At 39.5% G+C, this 23,531-nt stretch overlaps 1 protein-coding gene across 1 annotated transcript in view; it reads left to right on the forward strand.

Moving 5' to 3' along the window:
* LOC115210748 (glutathione hydrolase 1 proenzyme) overlaps window positions 1–23,531 on the forward strand; it is a 63,248-nt gene that overhangs the window by 13,251 nt on the left and 26,466 nt on the right. Inside the window, exons 2-4 of the mRNA XM_029779461.2 lie at window positions 5,989–6,112; window positions 17,712–17,820; window positions 21,616–21,767. Of these exons, the coding sequence (XP_029635321.1) occupies window positions 5,989–6,112; window positions 17,712–17,820; window positions 21,616–21,767 (385 nt within the window). The remainder of the gene's footprint in view (window positions 1–5,988; window positions 6,113–17,711; window positions 17,821–21,615; window positions 21,768–23,531) is intronic.

The following is a 23,531-nucleotide window of genomic DNA, read 5'->3' on the forward strand; positions in this document are numbered from 1 at the left end:
GGCCTACATGTATTGTACCACTTATTCTCAAAGGTTTTATATGGAAGTATCTATCAATAAATCAATATATTTCGTCTTTTCAAGGACTGACTTACTTAAAATGATTTGGTTCTTCATTGCTAAATATGCATAGTAACAGTTAACCTCTTTTTTTTAACTAGTAGAGGTTTTTTTTCTTTTTTTTTGAGACCTTAATGATTTTACTTTACGTTATTCATTACTTTTTTTTTTTTTATTAGACATTGATTTTTATGCAGCTAAATTTAGACCTTTCTTTTCTATCTTTAGTAGTAGACATTTGAGTCAGTGTTCTTTTATCTTTTACTGTGGCCATGCTGGGGCACCACCTCAAAGAATTTGTAACTGAACAAATTGACCCCTCCCAATACTTGTTCTTGAGTCTGGTAACTATTCTATTGGTCTCTTTTATCAAACTGCTAAGTTACAGGGATATAAACACACCAACACTGGATGTTAAGTGGTGATGGTGGTGGACAAGCACAGGAACAAGGATACCCACACACTCATAGATATAGATTTATAGATTCATTGCTTCATAGATTTTTTTGTTCAGTCAACCATGTCGCTTGATACTAACACTTATTTTCAACGTAGCAGGGAACCTACAAAAATTTCTAAGACCAGTCATGTGACTATCCGCTACCAATCAAGTCCTATTCAAAACATACTAATTTGAACCATGAACTCCCTATAAAAATAAGACAAGCTTCAAAAATTCTAATCAGAAGCAAGACAGTTGTGACATAAGCCACGTCTTTCTATTTCAACTTTTTTGAAAATGAGTGTAAACTGTTAAACGGATTAAATCTTTAAATATAATGAGAAAATATTCATACTTTTCTCAGTGCATTTTCAACTTCTATTTTTCCTATATTTATACCTGTGTAGAATAAGATAACTTTGTTTTATACTCGCACACACACACGTATATATATATATACACATACATACACACACACATATATACACAGACACACACATATATATGCACATATATATATATACACACATATATATACACACATACACACACATATATATACACACATACACACACATATATATACACACACACACACACATATATATACACACACACATATATACAATGGGCTTTTTTCAGCTTCCATCTATCAAATCCATTCACAAGGCTTTGGTTGGCTTGAGGCTATAGTAGTAGACACTTGCTCAATGTGCCATGTGGTAGGACTGAACCTGGAACCATATGGTTGGGAAACCACCCTCTTACTACACAGCCACACCCACACTTCTTTCTTAATTTTTTTTTGTTTTTTTGTGGATTTCATCTTCATCTAGTCTAGAGAGTCTCCTTAATGCATTATATGTACCTTATTGTGAGTCATTTGGTTGATGGAAACTGAAAATAAGCCTGTCATATATGTGTGTATTACTGTCTCCTTGCCTTAATTTTATATGATGGTTGCCGACGTGGATCTCTGTCAAACAAGTGGTGTCCGTTTCTAATCTTCCTTGAAAAACGTGTAACCGTGGGAAAATTATGACCTTACTGAGAAACAGATGACATGAAGGGCATTTGACCTTAATAAAATCTGCCACAACAAATTCCATTCAGCCCATGTGAACATGGATAAGTAGACATTAGAATTATAATAATAACGTTTCTATAGAAAGAAAAGTCTTTATATGTATATATATATATAAAATTAGAGATAAAACCACTATTAGGCAAATCAAACAGTGAAAGGCATAAACCAAATCATAAAAATAAATATAATTAATATACAAAATAAACAAAATTTAAAATTTAAATTATTTAAATTTAAAATTTATATTTATATTTATAAATTTTTATAGTTTTATATGTTAAAAATTTTTAATTTATAAATTTTTAAACTTTTAATTTTTTAATTAATTAATTTATTGTTATTTTTTTTTTAAACTATCAAAAAGTATTAAAAAGTTTAATATAATAAGTAGAGTAGCTGTGTGGTAAGTAGCTTGCTTACCAACCACATGGTTCTGGGTTCAGTCCCACTGTGTGGCACCTTGGGCAAGTGTCTTCTACTATAGCCTCGGGCTGACCAAAGCCTTGTGAGTGGATATTGCTTAGGAGCATTTCTCTCAGCTCCTTATGTTCTGAGTTCAAATTTTGCTGAGGTTGACTTTCCCTTTCATCCTTTTGAAGTTGATAAAATAAGTACCAATTGAGTACGGGATTCAATGTAATCAAATAACCCTTTTCTCTTAAAATCACTGGTCTTGTGATGAAATTTGAAACCAGATTTATTATTATTATTATTATTATTATTATTCAGTAGTTTTATTTTTATAGCGTGCTTTCACTTCACTACTGAGGGCAGCTCAGTGTGCTTTGGGTATGTGTTGTGGTTTTCTGTGATGCTCTTATGGTTACTGTATTGAAAGTGTTCTGCGTAGGATGTGTGCAGTGCCCAGCAGTGCAATTTTCTGTATGTTATATATATTTTTAAGTCCTGGTGTTTTTGTTATGTATCTGTCTGAATATTTTTTTATCATACCTCATGCACCTACAATGATAGGAATTGTTTCTGTTTTTAGATTCCACATTAGAGTTACCTGTATTTCCAGGTCTTTGTATTTTGAAAGTTTCTCCATTTCTTTCAGAGAAACATTGTCATCTGCTGGCATTGATACATATTATTATTATTATATTATTATTATTATTATTATTATTATTAAGGCAGCGAGCTGGCAGAATCATTAGCATGCTGGACGAAATGCTTAGCAGTATTTCGCCTGTCACTACGTTCTGAGTTCAAATTCCGCCAAGGTCAACTTTGCCTTTCATCCTTTTGGGGTTGATAAATTGAGTACCAGTGAAACACTGGAGTCGATATAATCAATTAACCCCCTCCTCCAGATTTCAGGCCTTGTGCCTATAATAGAAAGGATTATTATTCCTTCATAACAGAGTGTAGGTAAAAATGCACTGGATTCTTTTGTCATCTGTTGTCACAACAAGGACCTGAGACAGATAATACTTTCCTTAAGATGTGCGCTATGCCCAATAAGGCTGCTTTTTGCAAAACATCGATCTTGCATGGGATTTCCAGTTGCCTCAAGAAGCCTTGAAGTTTCAATGGGATTGAGCCCAATGCTCCGATCACCACTTGTATCACTTTTACATTACCCTCTCGCATTCCATAGTCTTGCCATTTCCACTTTCATTTCAGAGTACTTGGTGATTTTTTTCAACCTCTTTACTCACAACATCATTATTTTACCATTATGATCCTCATTATCATTACTATTCTAAGAGATGTATAGCAAATTTGGTGTATCAGGAAAAATGCCTGCCTGTATTCTCTTAGCTACTGTTTTATTCTGAATTCAAAGTCCATCAAATCAACTTTGTTTTTAAGGTTTCACTGAGTTCAGTACAATAAACTCCATTCAGCTGTTGACAATCCAGATCATTGACAAATCCTCAGTATACCTATTTCTTTATTACCCACAAGCGGCTAAACACAGAGAGGACAAACAAGGACAGACAAAGGGATTAAGTCGATTATATCGACCCCAGTGCGTAACTGATACTTAATTTATTGACCCCAAAAGGATGAAAGGCAAAGTTGACCTCGGCAGAATTTGATCTCAGAATGTAGCGGCAGACGAAATACTGCTAAGCATTTCGCCCAGTGTACTAATGATTCTGCCAGCTCACCGCCTTAATCCTCAGTATACCATTGTCCAATCATCTGGGCAGTTACTGCTTGGGTGAATGGAATGGAGCGCTCTCATAGTCAGGTGATTAGCCTTGGCTATTAGCACCAAAGTGGGATTCAAACTCATTTACATAAAGGCCCAGAACAGATACCAAAAAGCTTCCCATCCACTTCTTTTACAATTCAACAAATCCACTTATCCCTATACTGGTACTTTATTTATCTTGCACAGAACAGTGGGATTTGAACTTATAACACAAAGAGCTTGAAGTAACATGAGGTGTTGCATCTGACACTCGAACAACTCTGCCAGTTTTCTGTCCTTTATTTAAAAAATAAATAACATTCATGCATTTGTAGTTATTGCTTTGACTACACACACACACACACACCCACTCCTACCAACTTTATTTTGTGGCCAATGTTGCAATTTTTCCTTTATTCACTTATTATTTTTTTACAGGTTAGACTGGTTTCTTTGATTTCATTGGTTACACATTGTTCATTTTCCATAGAAGTATAATAATAAAGGGAGAACTAGAGCATAGACAGCATATATTAAAGGCCAGCAATGAATCACATAAATCTAGTTTCTGTAGTTTTATAAAGCTGGATAGATTTATATATGGTTTTAGGTACTTCAGTTAACAGCAGGTCATCTGATATAACTGACAGGAAAAGATTGTAAAATGACTGAAAATGGTTGAGTACCAGATTAAATACTTTGTAGTAATGAGCTGTGTTATATCAGAGTAGTAAATTACTAAAAAGACTACATGTCTGGGTGAACCTTGAAATATTCAGCCATATCAAGGCAATGAGCTGGTAAAATTGTTAGGGGGTCAGAAAAACGTTAGCACGTCGGGCAAAACGTTCTGAGTTCAAATTCCGCCGAGGTCAACTTTGCCTTTCATCCTTTTGGGGTGAAATGCTCTATGTTTCTTTCAATTAATTTTAAATATAACAAAGAATTTAGTAAAATAACTTAGTTATCATTAAGCTAGTGTCAGCAACATAAATTGTGACTAAGGTTTAGTGGAAGATTTTAATTGAAAACTTATAAAAACAAGACATTTGTATTCAGAACCAGAGCCAGTTTCAGCCTGGCTGGTAACGAAAGGGTTAATCTATCCATTTCTATGTAAGATTCCTTTTGCAACCACTGTCACTACGGATCTATGAGAACCAGTTGTTTCTCTTAACTGATAATCAATGTTGGAAAGTAATTTTTCAGCAGCATGAGACCCTGTTAAATGGAGAGGGGGTCAAAAGCATTTTATGAAAATTTAGTTTAGATCATATAATTTCATTTCATAAACATGGCTTTATCAGAAGATGAATCTCCAGTGTGCACTGAATGGGTTCACTACCAAGTTCTGTGAGGCGGAAATGAGAATTAATATTGTAAAGAATGACACATTGGTCCTCTCGAGAAGACTGATGTGTCAGTCCTTGCAACATTAATTCTCAAACGCACAGTGTGTGTGTGTGTCTTTGTGTTCGTTCCCCATCTCTACTTGACAACTGGTGATGCTTCATTTATGTCCTTGTAACTTAGCAGTTCAGCAAAAGAAACCAATAGAATAAGTACTAGACTTAAAAGCCTAAGTACTGAGTGCTCCAGCATGGCCATAGTTCAATGACTAAAACAAGTAAAAGTAAATTATTTTGTCCTGTGAATAGCCAGCAGTAGTTGGTATACAAAGCAATAGTCTGACAGAAATCAAAGCTATTTTCTTTGGATTAATTATACACTACCTTGTAGCTTTGAGATTTCAATAACTGTTAATTTTTTTAATGATATTGTAGGTTTGGTGTGATAGGCAGGATCTGACGAGCTGGCAGAAATGTTAGCACGCCGGGCGAATTGTATAGCCGTATTTCGTCTGCCGTTACGTTCTGAGTTCAAATTCCGCCGAGGTCGACTTTGCCTTTCATCCTTTCGGGCTCGATAAATTAAATACCAGTTATGCACTGTGGTCGATGTAATCAACTTAATCCATTTGTTTGTCTTTTTTTGTCCACTCTGTGTTTAGCCCCTTGTGGGTAGTAAAGAAATAGGTATTTTCTTGCATTGATAAATCCACCTTCCTTTTATTGAACTCAGAATACTAACAACTCTGAGTTCTGTTCCCACTATTACTACTCCTACTACTGTTACTTCAGCTACTACAGCTGTTGCCGCTTATTTTCTAAATACTTCAAATTTATATACATCAAAGACTAATAGCAATAAATTTCACTTTATTTCATACTTGACACTCTTTTATTTGTCTTGTAGAAAATGCCAGAACAATCGAAAATGAAATGAAAAGTTCAATCTCTGCAAATGAAGCATCATCAAACAGAAGGGAGATGACACCGCTGAAGAAAGCCAAGGAATTACTTGCATCAAGCAATGTGAAGTAAGTGGATCTTAGATTTTATTTGATGTTGGAGATGTAGAAGCAACCACAAAGTTAATCCTCAGTTGTGGTGTTAGGTAAAATATTACGACTGTGTTACAATAAAATGTGAAAGAAGTATTAGTAAAACGTTACAATAAAAGATTTGGGTAAATATTAATGGTATTATATTTATGTGTTAAGGGCTGCGAGCTGGCAGAAATGTTAGCACGCCAGGCAAAATGCTTTTGGGTATTTCATCCACCGCTGCGTTCTGAGTTCAAATTCCGCCGAGGTCGACTTTGCCTTTCATCCTTTTGGGGTCAATAAATTAAGTACCAGTTATGCACTGGGGTCGATGTAATCGACTTAATCCATTTATCTGTCCTTGTTTGTCCCGCCTGTGTTTAGCTCCTTGTGGGTAGTAAAGAAATAGGTATTATGTTTATGTGTTTGTTTTGCAAGATTCCTGTGAAATCATTTGAGAACAGATATTGTTATATTAGGAGAGGGTCATATTTTTGCCAATTAACTCCCCCCCCCCACACACACACACACACTATATACTTGGTTTTCACTTTTGCTTTATTATTACTATTCTTATCTTAGTCATCATCATCGTTTAACGTTCGTTTTCCATGCTAGCATGGGTTGGACGATTTGATTGAGGACTGGCGAACCAGATGGCTGCACCAGGCTCCAATCTAATCTGGCAGAGTTTCTACAGCTGGATGCCCTTCCTAATGCCAACCACTCTGAGAGTGTAGTGGGTGCTTTTACGTGCCACCGGTACGAGGGTCAGTCAGGCGGCACTGGCAACGGCCACGTTCAAATGGTGTCTTTTACATGCCACCTGCACAGGAGCCAGTCCAGCGGCACTGGCAATGACCTCACTCAAATGTTTTTTCACATGCCACCGGCACAAGTGCCAGTAAGGCGATGCTGATAACGATCACGCTTAAATGGTGCTTTTTACATGACACCAGCCTGGAAGCCAGTTAGCTGCTCTGGCAATGATCATGCACGGATAGTGCTCGTAGGGCTCCAGTAGCACGGATGCCATTCATCGAATTTGATTTCGATTTCACTTGCCTCAACAGGTCTTTGCAAGCAGAGTTTAGTGTCCAATGAAGGAAAGGTACACACAAGTGGGCTGGTTACACCCCTGGCATAGGCCACGAGGTTATGGTCTCACTTGGCTTGCCGGGTCTTCTCAAGCACAGTATATTTCCAAAGGTCTCAGTCACTAGCATCAGATGTAGTGTGCAAGAGAGGCGACTGCGCTGGTATGGTCATGAGAATGGATGAGGATAGCTGTGTGAAAAAGTGCCACACCCTAGCGGTTGAGGGAACCTATGGAAGAGGTAGACCCAGGAAGACCTGGGATGAGATTGTGAAGCATGACCCTCAAACACTCAAATTAATAGAAAACGGAATCTCAAGAGCAATGAAACTGGACATCACACAACTCAGAACTCCATAAAAGAAAAACAAAGAAAACATCAGTTCTATATTTAAGAGATGAGGAATTATGTACATTATTTACATTCGACGGATATTTGTCCTCATCTTGTTTGTTGTTAACACGTTTCAGCTGATATACCCGGCTGGAGGGTATATCAGCCGAAACATTGTGTTAACAACAAACAAGATGAGGACAAATATCTGTTGAATGTAAATAATGTAAATAAAGGAAACATAATCCCATTCATAAACACACAAAACACTGGAGTTAGCAACATGTTTCAAATTATACAAACTTACCAATAGTCCTACAAACCCCCAAAATGGGAAACTTATTAGGCAAATACTGCATAAGAAACAGTAAACGCCAAGAGAAAAACCTAAAAAAACAACTGACAAGAGCAAAATTCTCATCAGAGAATGGAACCGAATTCTTTGTGAAAGAATGTGGAAATAGTAGATGTGGGATCTGCAGTAACCCCATCTACAAATATATAAAGGAAAACAGCCAAATAAAATTTAAGAGTGGGCACACATTCAAAGTAAATGCAAACATGAATTGCAAGAACCAAAACTTAGTATATTGCCTAACCTGTCTTACGACTGTGAGTCCGCTACCCTAACCACTGGGCCATTGCGCCTCCACGCGTATGTGTGTGTATGTATATATATATGTATGCATATATGTATGTATGTTTGTATATATATGTATGTATGTTTGTATATATATGTATATGTATGTATATATGTGTGTATATGTATATATTGAAATACTTTTGAAATACTAATGTATAGAAAAATAGAGAAATTTCATTAAACAGCAGAATTGAACTTGGAAAATCTTGTATACATGCTCGAACTAAGACTCTTAAATATTTTAAATGATATTTTAATTGACAACTGTATATTAAAATCACTTTGTATAAAATCACTTTGATTTATACATTACTCCTAATTAGTACATTATATATTTAACTAGACAGATACGATCTAAATAGCTATGATTATATTCTCTCTCTAACTGTACTATTTAATACTTATTGATTTAAGTTATTTGATTTATTTCTATTAGACTATATAAATAATTAAAATTTTGCTCTATTTTTATCTCCACTTCTTAGTCTATTTCACTTTAACCCACCTATATAAAAAAATTAGTTAGTTAAATCTCTTAGTTTCTTTTACACTAATAATTAATTCTGCTAATCCCAAACCTATTATAATATATTGTAATATAATATAATATAGTATAATAATAATATAATTGTTTGGTTTCATTAAAAAACAATCCCTTTTTTCTTTCCTTTCTAATGACCTCTCATTGTAACCTGACAATCTATTAATAGTAACATTTATAAATAAAGAAATAAATTGTTGACCCCAGTTCGAATTTTGCACCAAGCAAGCTTAGATTTTTCTTATAGTATCAACTTGTGTCCATCCCCTTAGCTTCCCGTTCCCTTCTCTTTGATAGCATTAATAGCAGTAACTGATTAAATTCTAGTTCCTTCCTCTTCTCTCTGTGATTCTTGTAAATTTCAATAACAATCTGCCCCTCTACAGAATAAGACTGTCATTTTGCTTCTCATCCGAATTCCCTGATATTTTCGCATGATTGTACCCAAAATTTCTTCACATAACTGGATTATGAACTATAGGGACATGCACATATTCTGTAAGTTCAAGATTTTTTATCGGATCTCCAGGAATTGAACTTATCTGTGATTCTGAAATTTCAATAACAATCTGTTCCTCTACATGATGTGACAGTCACTTTGCTTCTTACTCAGATTTTCCTCTACACGATATGACACTTACTTTGCTTCTTACTCGGATTATCAGAGATTTCGCATGACTGTATCCGAAATTTCTTCACATAACTGGATTAGCAATTCAATATGAGCTATATATATAGACATGCACAAATTCTGTAAGTTTAAGACCTTCCATCGGATCTCCATGAATCGAACTTTCTTCAATGCAGTTAATCTTACACCCTCATTTGTATCTACCCCTTTTGATGTTTGGGAATTCTCTGATGTTTTTTCAGCTGACGAGTACGAGCCATCTGTATTTACTGCATTTTTTGTAGCTTTTTTGTAGCTTATTAAAGATGTCCTCGTACGAAACAATTGTACCGAGATTTTAATCCATTCTTGTTGCTTTTTTCATATATATATATATATATATATATGCATATATATATATGTATGTATTTATATGTACATGTATCTATGTATATATATGTATGTACATGTATGTATATATATGTATATACTTATATGTATGTACATGTATGTATCATCATCATCATCATCATCATTTAACGTCCGCCTTCCATGCTAGCATGGGTTGGACGGTTCAATGGGGTCTGGGGAGCCCGGAAAGCTGCACCAGTCCAGTCAGATCTGGCGTGTTCTACCGGGATGCCCTTCCTAACGCCAACAACTCCGAGAGTGTAGTGGGTGATTTTATGTGCCACACCGACACAGGTGCCAGACGAGGCTGGCAAACGGCCACGCTCGGATGGTGTTTTTATGTGCCACCGACACAGGTGCAGACGAGGCTGGCAGACGGCCACGCTCGGATGGTGTTTTTATGTGCCACCGACACAGGTGCCAGACGAGGCTGGCAGACGGCCACGCTCGGATGGGTTGTTTTATGTGCCACCGACACAGGTGCCAGAGGAGGCTGGCAGACGGCCACGCTCGGATGGTGTTTTTATGTGCCACCGACACAGGTGCCAGATGAGGCTGGCAAACGGCCACGATCGGATGGTGCTTGTTACGTGCCCACAGCACGGAGGCCAGTTGATGCGGTACTGGCTACGGCCACGTTCGGATGGTTTTCTTATGTTCCACGTGCCACCGGCACTGGTACCACAAAGATACAAATTCCATTGATGTTCATCTATTTTGATTTGTTTTGATTTGATTTACACTTGCCTCAACAGGTCTTCACAAGTGTCACAAGAAGGAAGGTATGCACAGGTGGACTGACTACGTCCCAGGTAGGGGCCATGGGTTATGGCCTGACTAGTCTTGCCGGGTCTTCGGATGGTGTTTTTATGTGCCACCGACACAGGTGCTAGATGAGGCTGGCGAACGGCCACGATCGGATGGTGTTTGTCATGTGCCCACAGCACGGAGGCCAGTTGATGCGGTACTGGCTACGGCCACTTCGGATGGTTTCTCTTGTGTGCCACCGGCACTGGTACCACAAAGATACAAATTCCATTGATGTTCATCTATTTTGATTTGTTTTGATTTTGATTTTGATTTTGATTTTCACTTGCCTCAACAGGCTTCACAAGTATCACAAGAGGAAGGTATGCACAGGTGGACTGACTACGTCCCAGGTAGGGGCCATGGTTTATGGCCTGACTAGTCTTGCCGGGTCTTCGGATGGTGTTTTTATGTGCCACCGACACAGGTGCTAGATGAGGCTGGCGAACGGCCACGACCGGACGGTGTTTGTTATGTGCCCACAGCATGATGGCCAGTGTGATGCGGTACTGACTACGGCCATGTTCGGATGGATTCTTGTGTGCCACGGCACTGGTACCACAAGCGGTACTGACTACTTTTTATGTGCCACCGACACAGGTGCTAGATGAGGCTGGCGAACGGCCACGACCGGATGGTGTTTGTTATGTGCCCACAGCATGATGGCCAGTGATGCGGGGTACTGACTACGGCCACGTTCGGATGGATTCTTGTGTGCCACCGGCACTGGTACCACAAGCGGTACTGACTACGGCCACGTTCGGATGGATTCTTGTGTGCCACCGGCACTGGTACCACAAAGATACAAATTCCATTGATGTTCATCTATTTTGATTTGTTTTGATTTGATTTTCACTTGCCTCAACAGGTCTTCACAAGTGTCACAAGAAGGAAGTATGTACAGGTGGACTGACTACGTCCCAGGTAGGGCCCACGGGTTATGACTGACTAGTCTTGCCGGGTCTTCGGATGGTGTTTTTATGTGCCACCATGTTCCCACAGCACGGAGGCCAGTCGATGCGGTACTGGCTACGGCCACGTTCGGATGGTTTTCTTGTGTGCCACAGGCACTGGTACCACAAGGATACAAATTCCATTGATGTTCATCTATTTTGATTGATTTTCACTTGCCTCAGCAGGTCTTCACAAGTGTCACAAGAAGGAAGGTATGCACAGTGGATCGACTACGTCCCAGGTAGGGGCCACAGGATATGGCCTGACTAGTCCTGCCGGGTCCTCTCATGCACGCACACTTCCATAGGACTCGGTCTTCAGTCATTTCCTTGGTGAGACCTAAAGTTCGAAGGTCGTGCTTCACCACCTCGTCCCAGGTTTTCCTGGGTCTACCTCTTCCACAGGTTCCCTCAACTGCTAGGGTGTAGCACTTTTGCACACAACTATCTTCAGCCATTCTCGTCACATGACCATACCAGCGCAGCCGTCTCTCTTGCACACCACAACTGACACTTCTTAGGTTCAACTTTTCTCTCAAAGTACTTACACTCTGACGATTATGAACACTGACATTACACATCCATCGGAGCATACTGGCTTCATTTCTTGCAAGCTTACGCATATCTCAGCTGTCACGGCCCATGTTTCACTACCATGTAGCATGGCTGTACGTACACACGCATCATATAGTCTGCCTTTTACTCTTAGCGAGAGGCCTTTGTCACCAGCAGGGGTAAGAGCTCTCTAAACTTTGCCCAGGCTATTCTTACTCTAGCAGTTACACTTTCAGCACACCCACCCCACTACTGACTTGGTCTCCTAGGTAGCGGAAGCTATCAACTACTTCTAGTTTGTCTCCCTGGAACGTGGTGTAGAAGTTGGTCTCTGCACATTTCCAGTGTTTATTTCTCCTGAGCATCTGCCACAGACAAAAACTATTTTCTTAGTTAGCCTTCCTTTGACATTGCTGCACCTCTTATGTGTCCATAGCTTACACTTGGTGCACCTTATAGAGTTTCTACCTACACCTTTTTTACAGATCGAGCAGGGCCATCTACCTGAAGTCGTTTGTGGTTGGTCCACCTTCCTACTTATTAGGACTTTGGTTTGGCTAGGTTGATTCTAAGGCCCTTCGATTCTAATCCTTGTTTCCACACCTGAAACTTCTCCTCCAGTTCTGATAGTGACTCAGCAATTAGAGCAAGGTCATCAGCATATAGGAGCTCCCAGGGGCATCCTGTCTTAAATTCTCCGTTATTGCCTGGAGGACTATGATAAATAGGAGGGGGGAGGACTGAACTTTGGTGGACCCCAACCTCTACCCGGAATTCTTCACTGTACTCGTTACCAACCTCACCTTACTAGCTGCGTCTCTGTACATGGCTCGCACAGCTCTCACTAACCTAGTTTCCTCATTGACCACCAGATAAGGGATCGGGGGACCCTGTCAAAGGCTTTCTCTAAGTCAACAAAAGCCAGGTACAAGGGCTTACCTTTGGCTAGGTATTTCTCCTGCAGCTGTCTTACCAGGAATATAGCATCAGTAGTACTTTTCCCTGGCACGAACCCAAACTGCATATCATCTAAGCTAACTCTCTCTCTAATTAACTGGGCTATAACCCTCTCCGTAACCTTCATTACCTGATCCAACAGCTTGATGCCCCTGTAGTTATTTGTATCTAGGGCATCGCCTTACCTTTGTAGCAGTTGACTATATGCTGCTACACCAGTCATGGGTATGACTCCTTCGTGTATCACTGGTTAACTATACGGGTGACTATGCTATAGCCGACACTACCAGATATTTGAGCATCTCTGCAGTAATTCTGATGGGCCTGGGGCTTTCCCTGTCTTCATGCTTCTAATTGCCTTAGCTACCACGGAACTATCAACTCGGATAGCTGGTCCCTCTGTTGGGTCAACATTCGGCAGAGTCTCTTTATCCATTCATTTTCCTCATTCAGCAACCTTTCATAGTGGCGTCTCCAAGCTTCTCTCTTTGCATCCTCATTTAGCGCAAGTGAACCATCCTCCATGCGAACACATTTCTCTCCTACCACATCTCGATTCTCTCTCACACACTGTCTTGCAACACGAAATACCTCAAGTCTTTCATCTCACGGCGCAGGACATTGGCAAATTTTCTTTTATCTGCTTCCCCTCTGGCTAGATAGACCTGTCTCCTAGCTTCCCTTCTGGCAGTCTGATACACTTCCCTGCTACCACCGTTCTTCCAGGCCTTCCAAGCCTGTTTCTTTTGTCTAATAGCCCTATCAACAATATTGTTCCACCACCATGTTATTTTGGGTCTTAAGGGGACTCTGCACCAGCCACAGATCTGGTCAGCGGCTTTCAGCAGGTTGTCCCTCAGAGAAACGTCCAGTTGTCTTCTACCCCATGTGTAGCTATACCCCCTTCCACTTCGTCAAAGGCTTCAAGTAACATATCTCTAAATCTCTGTCCATTCGCAGGGTCTTTAAGCTTCCAGACCCTTCTTCTCCATGTTGGTCGTCTTCTAGTCGCCCTCTTAGTCCTGATCCTAAAGTCACTAACTACCAGTCTATGTGTGTGGGGTGCATTCTTCGCCTGGGAAGGTTTTGGCATTTATAAGCAGCCATCTTTCCCTTTTTCTGGCGAGGATGTAGTCGATTTGGCTAGTATGCCGGCCCGATCGGTAGGTGACCAGGTGGCTTGTTGGTTTCCTGAAGTTAGTGTTGCAGATCATAAGACTATTCGCATCGCAGAACTCCAGCAGCCTGGTTCCCTCCTCGTTGCGGGAACCATAACCGTAGCCTCCATGCACGCCATGGAAGCCCCCAGCATGTCGTCCAACATGCCCATTGAAATCACCAGCCACAAAGAGAAGGTCCCTGTCGTTCGTCAGTGAGGTGGTCTGCAGTAGGGTGTCATAGAAACTGTCTTTCTGTCCATCGGGTAGCCCTGGCTGAGGGGCATAGGCCGATATAATGGTTGCTAATCTATTATGAAGCACTATTCTAATCTTAAGTATTCTGTCACTTACTCTGATTACCTCAATTACTCTATCTATCCATTTCTCAGCGATAAGTATACCCACGCCACCAACCCCGTCAGTGTTCCCTGCCCAGAAAATCTTGTACCTGTGTTCCTTGCCTGTGAGTGTACCTGTGTTTCTTGCCTATGTGTGTGTGTGTACACACGTACACACACACACACACACACACACACACACACACACACACACACACACACACGACATTCTCACTCTTTCCTGTTTAATAATCATTCAGTTATCTGACCTGATTCGCACTTATTGACTCACATCCCACAGAATTGATTTTTATGTTTAGTTTGCCCTTGATCTCTCTTGACAAGCTAAAACTACTCTCATTACATTACATCATTGTCATCTCTATCAATAAACACCGTATTGATCATGAATATTAATCAAAGGTTCCATTTAAGTTTAGATGATATAAAACTATGTTCAAAACAGTAATATGATCATTGAAAAGACACCAGTAAAACTTCCTTATAGATTATATGACAACATCAAATATGTTGTTCCATTCATAAATTGTCTAGTTAGTTTCTTATATTTGATGTTTTTATAGTTTTAATCATAATTACTCTTTTACTTTACTTGTTTCAGTCATTTGACTGAAGCACCACCTTTAGTCGAGCAAATCAACCCCAGGACTTATTCTTTGTAAGCCTAGTACTTATTCTATATTGGTCTCTTTTGCCGAACCACTAAGTTACGGGGACGTAAACACACCAGCATCGGTTGTCAAGCAATGTTGGTGGGGGACAAACACAAACACTTAAACACACACACAGACATATATATATATATATATATATACGACAGGCTTCTTTCAGTTTCCGTCAACCAAATCCACTCAGAAGGCTCTGGTCGGCCCGAGGCTATTATAGAAGACACTTGCCCAAGGTGCACAGTGGGACTGAACCCGGAACCATGTGGTTGGTAAGCAAACTACTTACCACACAGCCACTCCTGTGCTACTCATGTTTAAAGTTAAGATTGTATTGATAGTGAGAAAAGAAAGAATAAAAGTAACTCTAATATGTTGAAACATCACGAGAAAGGGTTCTTGGAAGGGAAGGGAAGTTGGGTGGTTTGATAAAGGTAAATGGAAAAAGTTGAAAGGAATTTAATTAATAATAAATTAGGGGATGTTGTAAGTGTAATTAGGTCTTATAAGGTGCTATAAATAAGTAGAGAATTCTATGATTGGAGTGTATTACGGTAAGTGTTGTTTATATTTTAGGTCATGTGAGGTTCAACAAAGAAGAGAAATCATGTGACTGAGTAGTGGTGTTGTTTATAATCTGGTTTATTTTAGTATTATAAATAAGTGTAGACTGATTGTGGCTGGGTTGTGTATTTGGGCCATAGTATTGTTTATATTCTAGGTCATGTAAAGGGGCTAGAAATAAGAGGAGAACAGCGTGCTGGGGTGTAGTGTTGTTTTATATTCTAAGAGGATATGGAAATGGAGGAGGGGAGGGAAGATGAAGATGTGGAAAAGAGGAGAAGAAAAGATGTAGAAAGTGAAATGAAAGACATTTCGATCAAAAAGAGGTTTGGAAGCCAATTGAGATAAGGAGGTATACAAGGAGAAGTAAGGAATTAAAAGAAAGATAATGTTAAAAATAGAGCTTCATCATTATCATCATCATCATTTAACATCCGCTTTCCATGCTAGCATTTTGACTGAGGTCTGGCGAACCAGATGACTGCACCAGGCTCCAATCTTGATCTGGCAGAGTTTCTACAGCTGGATGCCCTTCCTAATGCCAACCACTCCGTGAGTGAAGTGGGTGCTTTTTACATGCCACCGGCACAAGCGCCAGTCAGGCGGTACTGGCAACAACCTCGCATGAATCTTTTTACACATGCCACCGGCACAGGTTCCAGTGAAGCAACGTTGGTAACGATCACGCTCGAATGGTGCCATCTTTACGTGCCATGAGTATGGAAGCCAGTTGCTGCTCTGGCAACGATCACGCTCGGATTAGCACCCTACTAGCACATGCACAAATGCCAGTAAGGCGACGCTGGTAATAATCGTACTAAAATGGTGCCCATTTATGTGCCACTGCATGGAAGCCGGTTAGCATTATCAACGATCACACTTGTATGGTGCTCTTTGCTCCCCGCTAGCACGGATGCCAGTCATCAAATTGATTTTGGTTTTGATAATTTAGAAATAAGTTATAGACTGTCAAACATACTGAGGAATAGTAAAATATATAAATTTTTGAAAGTGAAGCTTAAAATCAAAGAAGCTTTTAAGAGGCATAACAGGCTTCAGAAACATTCTATATAGCCTTGTTAAAAATTTACTTTTTAGAATCTCTTGTGCTTTATCTAACAAGATCTTTTAAAGAACATTCTACCTGTTATAAGGAAGCATTAACATGTGGTAGCTTTGAGGAAAAAATCAAGTACATCAATCCTCTACTCCAAATGCCTACCTGCAGGAATAGAAAACATAACTTCTACTGGTATAATCCCCATCTTTAACTAAGATGTAGGCAAAAATATTCTTCTTCCTACTCAAGAAACATTTCCCATCCCAGCATAAATGCAAATTTTCAGTAGAAGCTCTATAAAACTTACATATCCCATGATTTCCAACCTTAAATAATTCCCAGTTTTCTCTAATATCTGTAAACTCAACAAGTCAATCATACACTCTGCACCAAATAACAACTGCAGTTGTAACAACCCATCTTCATGCACACTCAAATGACTAAAGGCATTGTTTACCAATGTAAAGTAACCACTATCAGCTCTTCTGAGAATTACATCAACCTCTCTGCCTATCCATTCAAAACCAGATATAACCAACACACATTTTCTTTCAGACATATCTCCAGAGAAACTATTGGGTTGGTGCATAATTATTGCGGCTTTTTTCAATAAATTTTATTCAACAAAAAACAATAACAACATTTAACAAAACCATCTTTAAATGATTATTCCAACCGGCTACCAAGCAAATGGGAAGCAGTAATTGAAGTAGATGGTGAATATGCTCTGGAATAATCACTATCACTACCACCATTACTACTACCACCACCATTACCATCATCACTATCACCACCATCATCTCTACCACCACCACCACCACCACCAGTACTAACCTCTAATGTCAATCTTCTCATTGCTTTGTCTCAATTACTTCCAGGCTGTCTGAACAAATGCAAGGACTAAAAGTTATCCTCGGAGTCACTATCTCCTCTGGACTGATAGTTACCATCGCACTTATTGTAAGCATTTACCAAGGAGACCCCGAGGTAAGTAAAGCTCTGTTTCTATCCCTAGTGGCTGTTGTTTTATATTTAAGAATGGACAGTATGGATAGATATCAGTAGAGCAGCTTTGCTATGTTATTGAGCCTTTGAATATATTTTGCATGGGCTAATTTGACACCCTGATATAATGTAGAAAATCTACCTCAACATTCTCTATGTAAGATTAGAAAAGTGGGTGCTTAAACAATGATGATGATAGTGGTGATGGTGGGGATGTTGTTGTTTGTTACTGTTGTACAAGACTAGAGAGGGTGAAGTTCAAGATTGTGACCTCAATATGAGCTGTGATTATTTCTTTATACTTCTCACTGAAGAATCTTTCTGGAGTCTCTGTTCATGGTCTCCAGGCAGATTTGGTGTGTAGTTTGCATATGGTTGACACCTGTTTGCAGAGGAAGAATGGAAAGTGATGTTATCTACATAAGAGCATTGATAGTGTTGACAACAAATAGTTTAAGGTTTTTTTTTATCTTTTACTTAGTAAGCCAGACAGTGCCCATGATTCTCCATTTTGGTGATAGAAAGGTATCCTCAAATCAGGGATCTAGTAAGAAAAACTCATGCCCAAAGTACTGTATAGTGGGTTTAAACTCCAAAGCAATATATTGAGGCATCCCATAAACAATGTGGTTTTTTTTATACTTCTTTTATTTTCAAAATTAAGATAAACAAAGTTCATTTTTAATCTAAAATATACTCTCTTTCAGTTTCTACAATGTTCTTCCATCTATCTGGTAGACTTGCAAGACCCCTCTTCCAAAATTCACTTGTCCATGACAAAAAATACTCCTCCAGTACTGTTCTGACCTCGTCTACAGAATTCATATTTTTTCCATTCAAATTATTTTGAAGACCACAGAATGATAATCAGATGGGGCAATGTCTGGCAAATATGGTGGGCGGGACATCGTTTCCCATTCAAATTGCTTCAGCCTTTGGAATATCATCCCCGCTGTATGTGACCAAGCATTATTCATTATTCTGATGGAAGAACACTTTACATTTTGAAACCAAAGATGGTCATTTTTCTTCTGGCACTGACTTAAAGCCCCTCAAGCTGCTCACAGTAGATCTCCTTTGTTATCATTTGTTTTGAGTTTAAATGTTCAAAGTGGACTAAACCTTTCATATTCCACCAAACAGATAACAACTCTTTACATGAGTGAAGCCCTTCTTTAACCTAGGGTGTTGGTGTTTCTCCTTTCCCTAACCACTGTCTTCGGTGCTTGACATTTTTATAGAGAACCCATTTCTCATCACCAGTCACTATTTGGTCCAAAAAAGGTTCGTTCATGGGACATGACAGCAAAGAAGAGCATACAAATGTGATTAGACTCAGAGAGTTTGTGAAGAATCCATTGACTCAATTTGCTGGCTTCTTCGATGGCACACAGGTGTCAATGAATGATTGAATGACCAAATCCAAGCTTTTCTGCTAGTTCCTCAACAGCTACGAGGGTTTGCAGGACATCCTTGTCGAGCTCAGATTTTCCAGGACAAGGCTTGTCTTCTAGGCTCAAAATTTCTGGAACCACCACTGACACTGGCTTACACTTATTGTCCGATCTCCATATACTGCATTAATATTCTTCACACTTTCTGTCGTGTTGTTGCATTTATTGAATTCATAAGGCAAAATTTGTCAATTATGCTCCTTTGTCACTTCCATTATAGCTTTGAAAAAATAACTGTTAAAATCGAACTGCACTCTTCAAAACTTGCACTAAGAATAAGTACAAGGTAAAATTAGTACCTACTTTTATAGCAAATTGATGCAGGTAGTTTATCCTATCCCCCTCCAACTCTTAGCTCATGCAATTGAAACAACTGAATTATTTATGGGATGACCCAATATGATTGACAAGTAAACATCTCAACCACACAGCTGTGCCTGTTTCACATTTCATAGTGTTAGTAAACTCACACCACCACATCCTCTATAATCGTAGGTTTATAAGCTTTGTTTTCATTATCAGTCAAAGGTTGATTTGTTGTATAACATTGGTTTGCATTTCAATTGGTTGGTTTTGTTTAAATTGGTTCATGTCTCCTCTTCTTAATTGTTCCTTTCTTCCTACAGTACTGTCTATCATAAATAGACTATTCGGAGCATCATCAACATAAGTTTTAATTGTAATTATTAATGGTCCATAGGTGCAGTCATAGCTGTGTAGTTAAGAAGCCTGCTTCACAATGCCATCACCTCTGGTTCAATTCCACTTTATAGCATCTTTGGCATATATCTTCTGAAAGAAATGAAATTTTCTGTGCATATTAATGAAATTTTCTGTGCATAATTATTAAGAAGACAAAGCAGAGTTTTCTCGACTTTACAACTATGTGATTTTGGAATCAGCCCCACTTTGTGGAACCTTGAACAAGTATCTTCTTCTATAACCCATGGCCAACCATCATTTTCATCATCATCATCCTTTAACATACTGGTATGGGTTGGACATTTTAACAGGAGCTTGCAAACCAGATAGCTACATCAGGTTCTAATTGTCTGTTTTGGCAAAGCTTCTACAGCTGTGATGCCCTTTACAGTGTATGTTGGATGCTCTTAGCATGGTACCAGCACAAACACTTTTACATGGCACCAACACTGGACTTTTGCCAGCCAATCCTCTTCACCAGGAGGAGCAGCTTTAACACTTCTACTGTGGAGGACAGGTCATCTTCAGTAATGAATTTGCTCTTTTACTTGTTTTAGTCATTTGACTGCAACCATGCTGGAGCACTGCCTTTAGTCGAGCAAATCGACCCCAGGACTTATTCTTTGTGAGCCTAGTACTTATTCTATCAGTCTCTTTTGCCGAACCGCTAAGTTACAGGGACATAAACACACCACCATTGGTTGTCAAACGATGTTGGTGGGGACAAACACAGACACACAAATACACACACACACACACACACACACACACACACACACACACACATATATACATATACATATATACAACGGGCTTCTTTCAGTTTCCGTCTACCAAATCCACTCACGGCCCGAGGCTATAGTAGAAGACACTTGCCCAAAGTGCCATGCAGTGGGACTGAACCCGGAACCATGTGGTTGGTAAGCAAGCTACTTACCACACAGCCACTCCTGCGCCTAGACTGAAACTGTGTAGAAGTACATCATAGTCATATGTGTTTGTGTATCTGTGTTTGTCTCCCATCACTGTTGGTGTTAATTTGTTTATGATGCCATAACTTAGCAGTGAGATAAAAGATACTGAAAGAGAAAGTACCAGACTTAAAAAATATGTACTAAGATCAATATGTTTGACCGATCTCAACACGTAAGGTGTCGTTATATATAAGGTGTTGCATTTATTGGACTCATAAAGCAAAATATGCTGAATATGCTCCTTTGTCACTTCCAATCAAATGGAAATTGTAGTTGTGATACCTGTGCCGGTGGCACGTAAAAAGCTCCATCTGAACGTGGCCGATGCCAGTGCTGCCTCGACTGGCTTCCGTGCTGGTGGCACGTAAAAAGCACCAACCGATCATGGCCGTTTGCCAGCCTCCTCTGGCCCCTGTGCTGGTGGCATGTAAAAAGCACCCACTACACTCACGGAGTGGTTGGTGTTAGGAAGGTCATCCAGCTGTAGAAACACTGTCAGATCAGACTGGAGCCTGGTGCAGCCTCCTGGTTTCCCAGACCCCGGTCAAACCGTCCAACTCATGCTAGCATGGAAAACGGACATTAAACGATGATGATGATGATGACACATCTAATAATGTTGCTTTTACTTTATCATTTGTTCACAGGTTCTCCCTCATGGTGGCTGTTCTACAGCAACTCCCCACTGTTCTACGATCTGCGCAGAGACACTTAAAAAAGGTGGCAATGCTGTTGATGCTTCAATTGCAGCTACATTTTGTATTGGGGTGGTGAACCCACATCACTCCGGCATTGGTGGGTAAGTAAGCGTTTCCATAGCAATCCTTGATTGAGATTCATAATGAACAACAAAAATTCATTCATATTATATTGATATTATCAGAATATTTAATGTTAATTATGTGTTTGGTGTACTTGTATCAGTATTCAGCTGGAAATTAGTGAATTTTAGCCTTAAACTAGCAGTATCGCCTGGCGTTGCCCAGGTTTGTTTCAACCCTTTAGAATTGGAATTTTTGAAAAGTAAAAATTTTGCATTATGTAGCTTGTTATTCTCTTTAAGCAAACATTTTTTCTGGTTGAATTACACCAATAAATGGCGACACAGCAGTAAAAATATCATTAAAAATAGGGATTTTCATAGAAAAAAAAGCATCTTTTTGATGTAAATAATTTTTGGTTTTAACATGGTCTCATTTGAATTTTATCTTCTACGGAATGAAGAGCAAGCCTTCTATCATATTCTCAATTTTGGTCAACTTGCACCGCAGGGTCTCGGAGAAGATAGTGTTAGTTGAAGGCTACCAAACCTGCCACACACAGACAACTTCAGCTTTATATATATAGATTACAACACTCTTTCAAAAAATTTTCAAATGTTTATTGGCCTCTTGGATAGCTACATAAACCCTCAGGGATCAATATTGGACATTTTGCTGCTTTCTGGTCTCAAAGCCAGAGGTGTTCTCTGATGATGATGATAGACAATGGCCATCAGATATTCATGCTTGAATCTACCTGAATATATCAAGAATGAATAGTTACATCATCATTTGAGAACATTGCAATAAAAATTCAGACCAACAACAGTCCATAGGCAAAGGACACAATGACACATCACTCCAGAGGACACAGCTGTTCTTCTTTAGACAATCTTGAGACAACCCGAAGCATTCACTGTCGGAGTTTGCAAGGCTGAAATGCTGGAACAACCAAGTACCCTCTGATACTTGGCCAAACAGCCAAGTTTCATCTGATTCTTCTACAAAGCAGGATGCTAATGACCTCAAATACTCCCTGAGCAGCAGCCTAGTCCCCACTTACATCCCAATAGCCATCATCATCATCATCGTTTAACATCTGTTTTCCATGCTAGCATGGGTTGGACGATTCGACTGGGGTCTGGGAAGTCAGGAGGCTGCATCAGGCTCCAGTTTGATCTGGCAGTGTTTCTACAGCTGGATGCCCTTCCTAACGCCAACCACTCTGTGAGTATAGTGGGTGCTTTTTACGTGCCACCGTCACAGGTGCCAGGGGAGGCTGACAATGACCACGATCTGTTGGTGCTTTTTACGTGCCACCGGCATGGAAGCCAGTCGAGGCGGCGCTGGCAACGGCCACGTTCAGATGGTGCTTTTTACATAAGTTGGAAAATGTAATTTTCCAGCCAATTACAGTATTTCAGTGCCTTAAACCATTCAGCTAAAGACCCTTTAACCCCTATTTGTGCTACAGCTTTAAGAATGTTTGGTGGAACGAAAGAGTTGCTAACATTTGTGTCTAATGTCGGTCCATCAGTTCCCTTCCTATTGTCCTAGACTGTCCCAATAGTTCTGGAATTGAGTATATTTACCCTGGTTAGGGGAGTCGTCTAATGATTGAGTTTATTTCATTAGAACAACTAAAACAACTTATCTTCAGTTGACATGACAATCCATGAAAACTTCTGAAATGGAGGGGTTTGCTTATAGTTTTAAGTTCAAATCCTCTCAGAGATGATTAGCAAGGAGCAGATTTCACCATTTCGTAAAAAGCTCTGCAAATACAGAAGAATACTAAATAA

Source organism: Octopus sinensis, linkage group LG4 (genome assembly GCF_006345805.1).
Source record: "Octopus sinensis linkage group LG4, ASM634580v1, whole genome shotgun sequence".
In the NCBI taxonomy this organism is placed as follows: domain Eukaryota; kingdom Metazoa; phylum Mollusca; class Cephalopoda; order Octopoda; family Octopodidae; genus Octopus; species Octopus sinensis.